We start from the raw sequence: 13,353 nt of genomic DNA on the forward strand, positions 1-13,353 counted from the left end.
GTTCTCTAATTCTCCCCTCAAACTCCTGGATTTTTTTAATCTCTTTTTTTCTCAGCCTCCTGTTTTTCCATAATTTTATCTTCTAATTCACTTATTCTCTCCTTTGCCTCTTCAATCCGAGTGTGGTTGTGTCCATTTTATTTTGCTTCTCATTTATAGCATTTTTTAGCCTCTCATGACTATTAGTTCCTTGATCTCTGTAGCAATAGATTCTCTGCTGTTCTGTATACTTTTTTCAAACCCAGCGATTAATTTTATGACTATTATTCAAAATTCTTGTTCTCTTATAGTGCTTAAATCGTTTTTGATCGATTCGTTAGCTGTCGCTACTTCCAGGAGTTTCTTTTGAGGAGAGTTCTGTTTTGTCATTTTGGTTAGTCCCTGGAGTGGTGCGGAACTGCAAGGCACTTCCCCTGTGTTGTCTGGAGTAACTTGTGTTAGTTGTCGGGGCCACAATCAGACCCGATGTCTGTCCTCAGCCCACCACTGGGGCCACAGTCTGACTGGTGTGTACCTTATCTTCCCCTCTCCCAGGGGCAGAACTCACTGTGGAGTGGTGTGGCCCCTTCTGGGCTCTTTGCACACTGCCAGACTTGTGGTGCTGCTTCATTGGGATCTGGCTTATTCGCTGGGGTGGATCTGCAAGGTGCACAGGGGCGGGAGGGGCATGCTCAGATAGCTTTTTCTTCGGTGGTCCCCTGGGGAGGGGCCTGCAGCACCTGGAGGGAGGTAGACCCTTCAGAGGAGTGTGAGAGTCTTAAGCAGGCTACATTTTCAGCGTGAAGCCTCACTCAGGGCTCAATCCCAAGGCCCTGAGTCGAAATCAAGAGTCAGACCCTCAACCAACTGAGCCACGCAGGCACCCCTGAAGTAGCGTATATTTAATTTGAACCTCACTTCAGTGCTCTGAAACAGCTTTTTTGAAAGCATCCTGCTTTCTTTTCATATTGAAAATGTGTACTGTTTTTTTCAATTTGGATAATTTTGAGAATTTTTTTCCTTCATAAGAACTGGAATGATTTGTGATAGCTCTTATAGTCAGCTAAATTGGATAATCATCCACTGACAATATGCAGAAATAGCACTGCTTCTCTTTAGAAAAAATAAATAGCAGATGTTTAGACTATCATTACTCCCAATTTAACTGAAACTAATTCAATTCTCTGCTGTTATCCATTTATTGTATTAGTGTAGATATAAAAAGAAATTAAGAAAATCTAGTCCAAATATTAATGCAAAAAATCCAGGTAACAACAGGTTTAATTACCCACAGTTGAATTTTGGATTTAATTTTCACCATTATTCTTAGATTTTCCTACCTTTTGAGGCGGGTAAGTTGGAGGCATTAGGTCAGGTATTTAACAAACATTATACCTCTTGAAATAGTTCTGTGCAGTTGGTATTTTATCCCATATTCTTTTTTTTTTTTTTTTGTACTTAGAAGTTGTTTTTTGTTTTGTTTTGTTTTCTTATGGTGCCCTCTGGTGGCTTCAAAGTGCAGTATTAAAATAACATTATATTGAGGCACTATTTTAGCTTTCATTAAATCTGGGTTCCTTTTTGTAAGAAAATAAACTTGTCTCTTCTGTTCAGTTTTTTTCCCCAATCTCTTTTAACAAATTGAAGCATGTAGTGAGGAGAGGTTCTGACTCCGGATTTTTGCACAGAGTTTTTTTTTTTTAATTCAACTATGTGCCTTTTTAAAAAAAATTTTTTTTTTTAACGTTTATTTATTTTTGAGACAGAGACAGAGTATGAACGGGGGAGGGTCAGAGAGAGAGAGAGGGAGACACAGAATCTGAAACAGGCTCTAGGCTCTGAGCTGTCAGCACAGAGCCCGACGCGGGACTTGAACTCACGAACCGCGAGATCATGACCTGAGCCGAAGTCAGACGCTTAACCGACTGAGCCACCCAGGCGCCCCTCAACTAAGTGTCTTATACAGCCCTCTGTCTGAGTGAAACCCAGACCCTTAGCCTCATCTTGTACTGCCAAACTCATGCCTAGTGGTTGTGATGCACTGCTGTTCTTGTGGTTTCTCAGTTCCTTTAGGCTCTGCCCTCCCTGGCCTGTGTACATATTGCCCTGTCTCCCTGAGCTCACCACTGCCTTCCCTTATCTTTTATGGCGCTGAGTCCTCTTGCCCTTCAAGTCTCCACTTAAATGTTCTCACTGTCTAAGGGAGCTCTTCTTTGACCATCTTAGTTAGAGCAGATTCCCCTCCATCATCATTTCTGAGTTCTGTTTTTTTTTTTTTCCCATGGCACTTATTCTAGTTTGTAGTTGACTTATTTCTGTGTTTTTTTTTTTTTTTTAGTAAAAAGTAACAGTTTTGTTGACTGTGGCTTTTTTGGTTGTGACTCTTATCCTAGAGCATACACTTAATGAGAACTCAATCTTATTCCTATATCCCCATCACTTAGAGTATGCCTAGCACAAAGTGAAACCTTAAGTACAGTAGGAGCTAAGATGTTACAATTCATTCAGATTTATCTGAATGCCAGTTGTTGGACATATCTTCACTTATTTTATGACAATGTATATAAAAAATGACTGTAATGACTTTTGAATTGAATTTCCTGGACCTTCTACAAATCATTATTAGTAACATTAAATTTTGTTGAACACTACCAGAGATGTGAAAGATCTGAAAGATTGAGCTCAGAATATATCTTCAAAGTAGTGTTTAAAATATAAACTTGCTGTATCTGTTCTTCATCAAGTCATTTCCCTCTTAGAAGAGTAGGATTTTTAAGAAGAATTTTAATTATACCCGATTTCTGTTCTATTTGAATTAGATGTACTTAGAGTTAAGATTTACCCATATTTAAATATTAAGTGCAAACTTGCCAAATCTAAATCTTGATGGGTTGGAGATTATTTGTCAAGTTGTTTGCATCTGTTTTCCTTTCAATAAATCTATAAAATTGAGAGTTTGGGGCCATAATTTGCTTCTGTTAAATGTCTTAACCATTGCTTGTTTTTGAATTTTAAGGTAATGTACTTTTTTTTTTTTCCTTCAGCCATGTCAATTTGAACAGTGCATTATACATTCTCTGCAGTCACTTAAAGGAGTTGTAGAGTGCAAGCCTGGAGAAGCCAGTGTAAGTTTTCTATTAAATTCAACTTCTGTTTCAGACTTTCCCAGGAACCCTTGGGAATCACAGTTGTAAATGAGTCATTTCAGCACAAAAGACCTTTTCCCTCAGATACTTATTTGTTTTATTTGATTTTGTGTGTCGATTTCTTGGTTCCCAGATAGGCTGATAGAAGTTAAAATGTGAATGTAAGTGTTGTAGGTAGAGTACTTGGAATTGTTGGCACTTTGTATACAGAGAGAATAACTGACCTGGATGTTGTCAACCAGCTCCATGCCAGTGTCTTACACAGGCGCCAAAACACTGCCTGTAGGGCAGCTCTTCATACCTGTCCCTTTTGGAGTAAGGTTACCCACACTGGAAGCAGTTTCCCATAAGTGATTTTTTTATATGGAACTTCACAAACAAAAAGTTTTGTTTTCTTAGCTAAATCTAAAAACTTTCATCAAAATTCTTCCTTATAGGTCTTTCAACAACCTAAAACACAGGAGGAGGTTTGTCAACTCAGCATCAATATCATGCAGGTAATATGTAAAAGTACTGATGCCCTGAAGCCTGAAATAATGCAAATTATAGTAAACTTCCTCCTATTAATAATACATGTATAACATATATTGAATGTGTATTATTTTTTCATCTTATCTGAGTCCATAATAGTTTATAGGAAGTAAGGTAACAAAAATAAAGTTCAAGGTATGGTTAATTCCAACTTATTCTAGCAATACCCCTTTATATTATACTTGCTTTTTTTGTGTTCTCATTGTACTTTACATTTATTTCTCTTAGAGCACAAATACAATGATGTGATAGTTGTTTATACCGTATCTAGAGTATGAAATTCTTTGATTGGAACCAGCGCTTAGTCAGGACATTAATAAAGTTGAGCATGTGACTGAGTGGATGAGAGGAAGGAAAAGGTCTTTTTCCTAAAATATATTCAAGATTTTATAGTCAGAGAGAAACACAGATGCTTTTAATTGACCATCACTTATGTTATATACATTGTCATATATATACCCAGAGCATACATAAACAGTTATATAGGATATATATTCTATCACTTCTGGGAGATATACATGCATACATACATACATATATAACACAGTATATATATTTCTGGTTTTTTATTTACATAAAATTACTTTTAATGTCCAAATATATCAGTATCTAAGAGTTCATGCCACTGAAACTTCTTATTTTTGACTTAGATTTTTATATACTGTCTGGAACAGTTGAGCACTAAGCCTGATGCAGATGTAGATACTACACAGTAAGTAAACTAACACTAACCTCATTGATGTATTTAGGAAGATTAAAAATACAGAATAATGTTTTATATGTGATCTTATATCCTAAGGCAATGGAAGAGATAGATTGCGTATGTTGGGATGAGCACTGGGTGTTGTATGGAAACCAATTTGACAATAAATTTCATATATTAAAAAAATAATAATAATAAAAGAAATCATATTTTTATATATTTGACCTATATTTTTTATATGATTTATCTTCTGAACTCATCTTAATTAGTATTACTAGAGACATGTTGAGCAAACTGAACACCTTATTAGCTTACTAATTATTGAAAGGAACAAGTTTTATAAATAATAAGAATGAAAATTATATAACTCCTAGTTGATAACCTTTAGAATTCTGGTGTTAGAGATTTAGCAATACTTTTGTTAAAGACTAATTTTGCTAGTAGAATTAAGTCAGGGTCGGGCTTAGTTATTTGAGCTCCAGAAGAACACATTTTGATTGTTAATATTTATGAATTCTGGTAATAATTATTTTATAATGTTCTATAGGGTCTTTCAGAAATCTATTTTATCTGAATGATACCTGAATGTATTTGACACGTGTAACTTTTCTGCACCTAAGGTTAAATACTGAAATAGATGCCTCTTATATCTGTAATTGATAATTGCAGAAGTTTTCCATTTTTGTGATTTTCTTGGTATTGGTTTTTTGCCTTTAGGTATATAATACTATTACTTCTCTGAGACCTAATAAATACTTAACTCTTCTAGTTTTTCTGTGATTTGATTTTATATATTTAACATAATCCACCAAGAACTTGTATTGTTAATCAGTTTGCTGATATTGTTGATTAATAAGTCTTTCTTTCCATATTATTTTGTTGCAATTTCTGTTTCAGACACCATTGAATTCTACTAAATAGTGCAATATATTTCTGAACTTTTTATTTATTTTATTTTATTTTATTTTAAATTCCAGTATAGTTAACATACAGTGTTACATTAGTTTCAGGTGTGCAGTATAATTCCATATATCCCATGGTGCTCATCACAAGTGCACTCCTTAATTCTATCACCTATTTAACCTGTCCCTTTACTCTCTCCTCTGTGGTAACCATCGGCTCTCTAAAATTAAGAGTCTGTTTCTTGGTTTGTCTCTTTCTCATGCTTTCTCTTTTTCTCTTTGTTTTGTTTCTTAAATTCCACATATGAGTGAAATCATCATGTATTTGTCTTTCTCTGACTGACTTATTTTGCTTAGCTTAATACCCTCTAGCTTTATCAACCTTGCTGCAAATGGCAAGATTTCATTCCTTTTTTTTTTTTTTTTTTATGGCTGAGGAATAATCCTTTGCATATATACTACATCTTCTTTATCCATTCATTAGTTGATAGACATTTAGACTCTTTCCATAATTTGGCTATTGTTGATAAAACTGCCATAAATATCACAGTGTATGTGTCCCTTGGAATCAGTACTTTTGTATCCTTTGGGGAAAGACCCAGTAGTGCAACTGCTGGATCATAGTGTAGTTCTATTTTTAACTTTTTGAGGAACTTCTATACTGTTTTCCAGAGTGGCTGCACCAGTGTGGCTGCACCAATTTGGATACCCACTAATACTACATAAGCGTTCCTTTTTCTCCACACCCTCACCAACACCTTTTGTTTCTTGTATTGTTGATTTTAGCCATTCTGACAGGTGTGAGGTGATATCTCATTGTAGTTTTGATTTGCATTTCCCTGATGATTTGTGATGAACATCTTTTCATGTGTCTGTTGGTCATCTGGATGTCTTCTTTGGAGAAATGTCTTTTCATGTCTTCTGCCTATTTTTAAAAAATGTTTATGTATTTATTTTGAGATGGGAGAGGATCAGAGAGAGATTGAATCCCAAGCAGGCTCCATGCTGTCTGCTCAGAGCCTGACATGGGGCTAAAACTCACAAACCGTGAGATCATGACCTGAGCTGAAATCAAGAGTTGGACACTTAACTGACTGAGCCACCCTGGCACCCTTCTGCCTATTTTTAAATTGGATTATTTGTTCTTTGGGTGTTGAGTTTTAGAGTTCTTTATAATTTTTGGAAACTAACCTTTTTTTGGATATGTCATTTGTAAATACCTTCTCTCATTCCATAGGTTGCCTTTTAGTTTTGTTGAGTGTTTCCTTTGGGGTGCAGAAGCTTTTTATTTTGTTATAGTCCAATAGTTTATTTTTGTTTGTGTTTCCTTTGCATCAGGGAAGTTATCTAGAAAAAGTTGCTATGATCAATGTCAAAGAGGTTACTACCTGTGTTCTCTTCTAGGATTTAAAGTTTCAAGTCTCACATTTAGGGCTTTCATACATTTTGAATTTATTTTTGTGTATGGTGTAAGAAAGCAGTTGTTTCATTGTTTTGAATGTGGCTGTCCAGTTTTCCCAACACCATTTATTGAAAAGGCTGTCCTTTTCCCATTGGTTATTCTTGCCTTAACCATATAGTGTGGATTTATTTCTGGGTTTTTTATTCTCTTTCATTGATCTATGTGTCTGTTTTTGTGCCAGTACCATAACTGTTTTGATCACTGCAGCTTTGTAGTATAACTTTAAGTCTAGAATTGTGATGCCTCCAGCTTTGCTTTTCTTTTTCAAGAATGCTTTGGCTAATTGGGATCTTTTGTGCTTCTGTACAAATTTTAGGATTGTTTGTTCTAGCTCTGAAAAATGCTATTGGTATTTTAATAAGGATTGCATTATGTGTAGATTGCTTTGGGTAGCATAGGCATTTTAACAGTATTTGTTTTTCCAATCCATGAACATGGAATATCTTTCCATTTCTTTGTGTCATCTTCAGTTTCTTTCATCATTGTTTTAGTTTTCAAAGTGCAGATCTTTCACCTGTTTGGTTAGTTTATTCCTAGGTATTTTATTATTTTTGGTGCAGTTGTAAATGGGATTTTTTTCTTAATTTGTCTTTCTGCTGCTTCATTATTGATGTATAGAAATGCAACGGATTTCTGCACATTGGTTTTATATCCTATGATTTCACTAAAGTCATTTATTAATTTTAGTTGTTTTGGTGAAGTCTTTAGGGTTCTCTATATATTTCTTAACTGTATTTTCTGTTCCATTCATTCATATATGTTTTATACCAGTTTGTGTTATTTTAATGTTCTTTAGTTCATTTTTTATTATTTTTAAGATTGGTACCCTTTTATTGCTTCTGTTAAGATATTATTTATTATTTTCATCTATTTAGTGTTCCATATGAATCTAAAATCCATTGGTTAGGTTTAAAGAAAAGAATTTTCACTGAAGTGTTTATTATGATTCTATTATATCAACTAATCAGTAGATTTATAGTATATCCTTCCCTGCAATTTTGTATATCTGGTCACTTGTTGGTTATTAACTAATTTCCTAACTGAACTCACCTATAAGTGATTTACTATGAAAATGAGCTTGAAAAAGCCCTCTGGAGATTCTGATAGGCAAAAACATTTCAATTAATTTAGTCTATACCTAAAAACTAAACTATTTGGTATTTTCCCCTTTGGTGATTTTTAAAAAATTTAACTGAGTATTGGGAAGATCCAAAAGCAAATGTCATATGGCCTCTGTTAATAGATAGCCTATAGTGTCTACTTTGAGCTGTTAATTGTTTAATATAAAAAACAGAGTTATGAGATTTTTGACCAAGATTTTAAAGTCAAATTTACATAGGGTTTATTGCATTTTTTAACTAAGGTGTAATAAGCATATAACATTATATTAACATTTTTAATTTTAGTACTTTAATTGTCACTGTTCTCTTACTTGTTTTTGTATTTAGTCTTTCTGTTGATGTTTCTTCTCCTGATTTGTTTGGAAGTATCCATGAAGACTTCAGTTTGACTTCTGTAAGTAAGATGATAAATAGAAAGCTAAACATATTTTAAAACTATATAATGACTTGGGGCGCCTGGGTGGCGCAGTCGGTTAAGCGTCCGACTTCAGCCAGGTCACGATCTCGCGGTCCGTGAGTTCGAGCCCTGCGTCGGGCTCTGGGCTGATGGCTCAGAGCCTGGAGCCTGTTTCCGATTCTGTGTCTCCCTCTCTCTCTGCCCCTCGCCCGTTCATGCTCTGTCTCTCTCTGTCCCAAAAATAAATAAACGTTGAAAAAAAAAAATTAAAAAAAAAAAACTATATAATGACTTACAAATCAGCCTAAATTACTTTGATTGCTATTGTATAACTGCTATAATATATTGCTCTATACTTTGGGGCTGGTTTTTTGTGAAAATTTTAGTAAAAATATAATTTTATATGTATTCCACACTTTAAAACTCTTTAGCCAAAGTTGTAACTTAAGTAATTCCATCTACTCCTGCATTATGCAGGTTTGTGACTGTGAAAATACATGCCCTAGTGGTTCCCTGGTGTGTGAAAGCTGCAGAGGAAGCAGAAGAAAAGGGCCCATTTCCCCATACTCTTCCCCTTTAATCAGAGAAGCTCTGATTCCTAATAGTTTCTAATAGTATTTCATTTGAACATAAAGTTCCATAGCAAAAACAAAATTATACTACCTTTTATATATATATGTGTGTGTATATATATACACATACATACACACACACACTTAGATTGGTTTTCAACATATATATGTATTTAGGGATGATTCACACACATACTTTATTATATGTATAAATTCAGGTCTTGAAATCCAAACCCATCTATTTTTTTTTTTTTTTTTTTCAATTCTAAACCCATCCATCTTAAAAAAAATAACCCCCTCTGGTTTGTCATTTTCTTGAAGGATGTGGCTGTGTATATGTATATATGTATGTGTATCTCTCATAAAGAAAACATATGACCAAAATTTCCTGCCCTATATTATTCCCACAAACACTATATTTATTTATTTATTCATTCATTCATTCATTCATTCATTCCACACTATAAGTGTGAATTACTAAATAAGAAATTTGTTATATTAGGAGAGATTAAAAATTTTGTTTGGGACCAGATGTACTGAATGAGTGACATTCAAGGAGAGATATTTAGTGGGTGATTAGATACACTTGCCTGGACCCCAAGAGAGAAATCTAGATACAGATTTGTGAATTAGTAATTTACACTTGATCCTTGAACATATGGGGATTAGGGACACCAATGCCCTGTTCAATCGAAAATCCATGTATAACTTTTGACTTCCCTAAAACTTAACTACAAATAGTTACTGTTGAGTGAAAATCTTAGCAATAATAGTCAATTAACACATATTTTGTGTTATTACTATATGCTGTATTACAATAAAGTAAGCTAGAGAAAAAATGTTAATAAAATCATAAGGAAGAGAAAATTACTGTATAATACTGTGCTGTGTTTGCCTCGAAAAAAATTTGCATGTAAGTGGACCACTGCAGTTCAAACCTGTGTTGTTCAAGGGTCAACTGTATAAGCAAGATAAGACCTGGGAGTGGATGAGTATACTGTGAAAACTACTAGTAGAATGAGAGGAGGGCCAAATGTATAAAATTAATATAATATATAAAAATAATTTGGGACATATTAGTATTTATGAGATGGCCAGAAGCAGAGAGCCTCAAAGTTTTCTGAAAAAGAATAATAGAGAAAAAGAAGAAAATCCAGATGGAGCAGTGTTCTTGAGAAAGATAGAAAAGCGTGTTTAACCAAAGAATATTTAACAGTATTGCAGACTGATGGAGGATTAGGTGGGGTCAAATGAAAACTAGAGCCTTGTGGGCTTGACAGTTAGTTGGTCATGTGTGACTGTAGAGGAAACATATCAGTGGATTGCTAATGGGCCATCTGTATGCCCTGGGTCAAGATCCAGTAGGAGCTGAGGAAGTTGATGTAGTGAGTTTAAACCATTTTTTCCACTGTGAACATAGAAAGAAGACTAGAGAAGGACACAGGCTGGAGGAAAGAGCTAAATTGAGAAGGGCCTTGTGAGTTATTGGGCCAGCTGTGCTTTTTTCTCTGTCCTTTAGAACAAGCCTAATTTCTACATGACAATCTTTCCAGTGTTTGAAAACAGTTGTTGTATAGGCTTGGAATCTTCCTTTTTCTTGGTTAAGACCCTAAATCATTTAGGCATTTCCTAGTTAATATGGCAGTGGTTTTCCTATTAGTCTATTTCTGTCCTTTTTCAAGGGTGGAGTATAGGACTCTGATGTGACCCTGGTAACTGGGAAGCAGCCAGAACTACACCTTATGTTAACACCTCTATTGACTCCTATTGAGTTTACTGTCAGCCAAACTCCAGGTGTTTCATACTTGATTCTGCTAATCAAGGTCCTTGTCGCTCCCATTTTGCTCCCTAAAATTATTCATTTGGTACCAAATTCAGTTCCTGTTTTGCTACATTTGGATGATCTCTCATTAGATTTGGTACAGATTATCAAGATCTTCTTAGGGTCTTGTTCTCTCATCCAGCAGAGAAACAGTTATGGTAAGGAAGAGGTTTAGGTTTGCCTGGTCTTTTTACTAACTGAAGAATCTTGAACATGTCATTGAGGTTGTCTAATTTTCTGCTGGACAAAATTGGGATGGTAATGCCTACATCTGAGAGATTCTTTGAAAAATAATTGAAATAATACATAAAGCCATAGCCTAATTAGCAAGTACTATCTTTGATAGGTTGAGTTGTTATTTTCAAACATACATATTCATCTAAATTGTTAATAAGCTTTTAATTTGTCATCCAAGTTTAAGAATTTGATTATTTGTGTTCAGTTCCTCCCACTTTCACTTCTTATGATTGGTTAGATTTGAGAAGAAAAAAACGCTTATCAAGAGTAAGACTTCAAATCACTCAAATCATTTTTCCATTTTGGGGGAAGAACCATGCAAATTACAAAGAGAAAAATTAAGAGAGTTAATTAACCAGGCAAAGAAGATGTGGCAGGCTTAGGGGTCTATTAGATAAGGCTAATATTTGGGGGGAAGACTCTTGAAGGGAAAGGTAATTGAGGATTGATCTTACAACTGAAAAACCAATTGAGATTTTTGCAGAGCAGAGCATGTTTAGAGCAGCTGATGAAACTTTACGCTTACTTTATTTCATGTTCTTTATGAGGACCCCATAATGGTAACACCAGGTATGGGGCAAGAGGGAATATACCCCTCCCCAAGTGTGGCCTGAGTGCCTATGCAGGTCTGTTTACTACATTCTTTCTGGTTCTTACTTGCCATTTATTCACAAAATGTGGAGGAGTGGTATATATACCATAACCCTGTTTTCCTTGTTTTATAATTTATTTCCCATCCACAGATTCATTCAAGACCACTAACAACCTTTCATTTCTTTGAAGGCATTTAATAACTCCTTGCCCTTCAGTTACATTTGTTGAATAGGCCAAATTCAGCTAGCAATATAGTAATATTTTAAATAAAGAAATCTAGAAAGTTTTAAAATTTTTGATGGAGCTAAATGAAATTATTGGGAGATATAGCTATGCTTGACATTTGAGTTCAGAATATACCTCAAAAAACAAGGATATATTTATTTTCCGTATCTATTATATTGTTTTTCCTCACATTTATTATATTGACTTTAACATGAGTTATAGACAAAACAGTAAGTAAAATATGGCTGAAAATTTTTCCTGGAAAAGTACTTTTGCCTTAGTGTTTAGTTAAGGGATCTTCAATCAAGGCTCTAAATTACTCAAAATTGTTCTAGAGAATGCTCTGACACTGAGGGAGCATGGGAAAGTGTTCTTGGTGAGCCATAACAGCAGTGACAAATGCCATTCCTGGAATTTTGTTTACAAAAATAGTTCTTCTGAATTGTAAAGTGATGTTTATTCATCAGCCTTGAGGTCTGGTAATTTTGATAAGAAATTACCTTAAAGTGGCTAGAACCCTGGAGAGTACAGAATATGAGGTTTTAGCCCTCTTCATGACTGTTACTGTGGGAGAGTTCCTAGCTCCTGTCCCATCACTCCCCATAGGAGGGAAACTGTTCTACATAAAAACATCTGTGAAGGCCCAGTTTTTCGAAGGAGCCCATCATATGGATAGCATTGCAATTCTCTCTCAAGTTATGAAAAATTTGTAAATTATTTTCTATGAGTTTATGCATTTTTTGTAATTATTTTAAAATACCCCTTTTTATAGCATTTTTTGGTGCAAAAAATATTAGGTAGAATAACCAACAAAGCAGAACCCCTTTCATAAGAACAACAGCTTACTAGCTAACTGTTTTTCCATATAGCTATTAAATTTCAAAGGCAGCATTATTTGACTCTTTAGTGTATTATGTAATAACAAGCAGTTAGTAGAATCATAGAATTGTATTGTTTTTCTTTATGTTATTATTGGGAAAGAAGGAACCATGGAAAGTAAAACATTGAATATTGACATTGTAATTACACTATTGAATTATAAGAGAGTATAATTAAATTTAATAAGTGTTAACTCTCAATTTGTTACTATGAAGATAATTTTCTAAATATTTGTTTTGCTTTTAGGAACAGAGACTTTTGATAGTCCTAAGTAACTGCTGCTACCTAGAACGTCACACCTTCCTAAATATAGCAGAACATTTTGAAAAGCACAACTTCCAGGGAATAGAAAAAATAACACAGGTAAATAAATTATGTTAAATTGAACAAGTTGGTGGTTTTATCAATTTAGTTTCCAAACTATTTTCCCAGCACCCTTTCTCTTTTGGTTTTCCTAAACTTTTCTCTCCTGATCCTCCCCACATCCATGTTCCTTCCCCATCTTCACTCCACCCTGACTTTGAATGATTCCTGTCCTTAAAACTCACCTTGAATCGTTAATATTCTCTTCTTTCCTCTAGATCAGAGCTTTCTCAAGGTGAAAACTGATTTACTCCCCACCTAACCTGCTCAAAGTAAGGGAAGGAAATAGGAAAGAAAGGTTTCAAACCGAAATCTTTAAGAATCATCTCATATTTGTCTCCTTTTAGGTTAAAGCTTTTACTTTAGAGCCAACAGCAAACTCCCTGAGCCTGCAGAAAAACCTTTTCCTGCTTATGCACA

General features: G+C 34.6%; 1 protein-coding gene across 1 annotated transcript in view; it reads left to right on the top strand.

The window, feature by feature from the left end:
• The window catches only part of EXOC2 (exocyst complex component 2), a 277,362-nt gene that overhangs the window by 159,915 nt on the left and 104,094 nt on the right, over positions 1-13,353 (top strand). The window contains exons 19-23 of the mRNA XM_040460631.1: positions 3,024-3,104; positions 3,563-3,622; positions 4,307-4,368; positions 8,172-8,238; positions 12,817-12,933. Coding sequence (XP_040316565.1) covers positions 3,024-3,104; positions 3,563-3,622; positions 4,307-4,368; positions 8,172-8,238; positions 12,817-12,933 — 387 coding nt within the window. The remainder of the gene's footprint in view (positions 1-3,023; positions 3,105-3,562; positions 3,623-4,306; positions 4,369-8,171; positions 8,239-12,816; positions 12,934-13,353) is intronic.

This window comes from Herpailurus yagouaroundi, unplaced genomic scaffold (assembly GCF_014898765.1).
Source record: "Herpailurus yagouaroundi ecotype Mexico unplaced genomic scaffold, PumYag 250, whole genome shotgun sequence".
NCBI classification, from domain to species: Eukaryota; Metazoa; Chordata; class Mammalia; order Carnivora; family Felidae; genus Herpailurus; species Herpailurus yagouaroundi.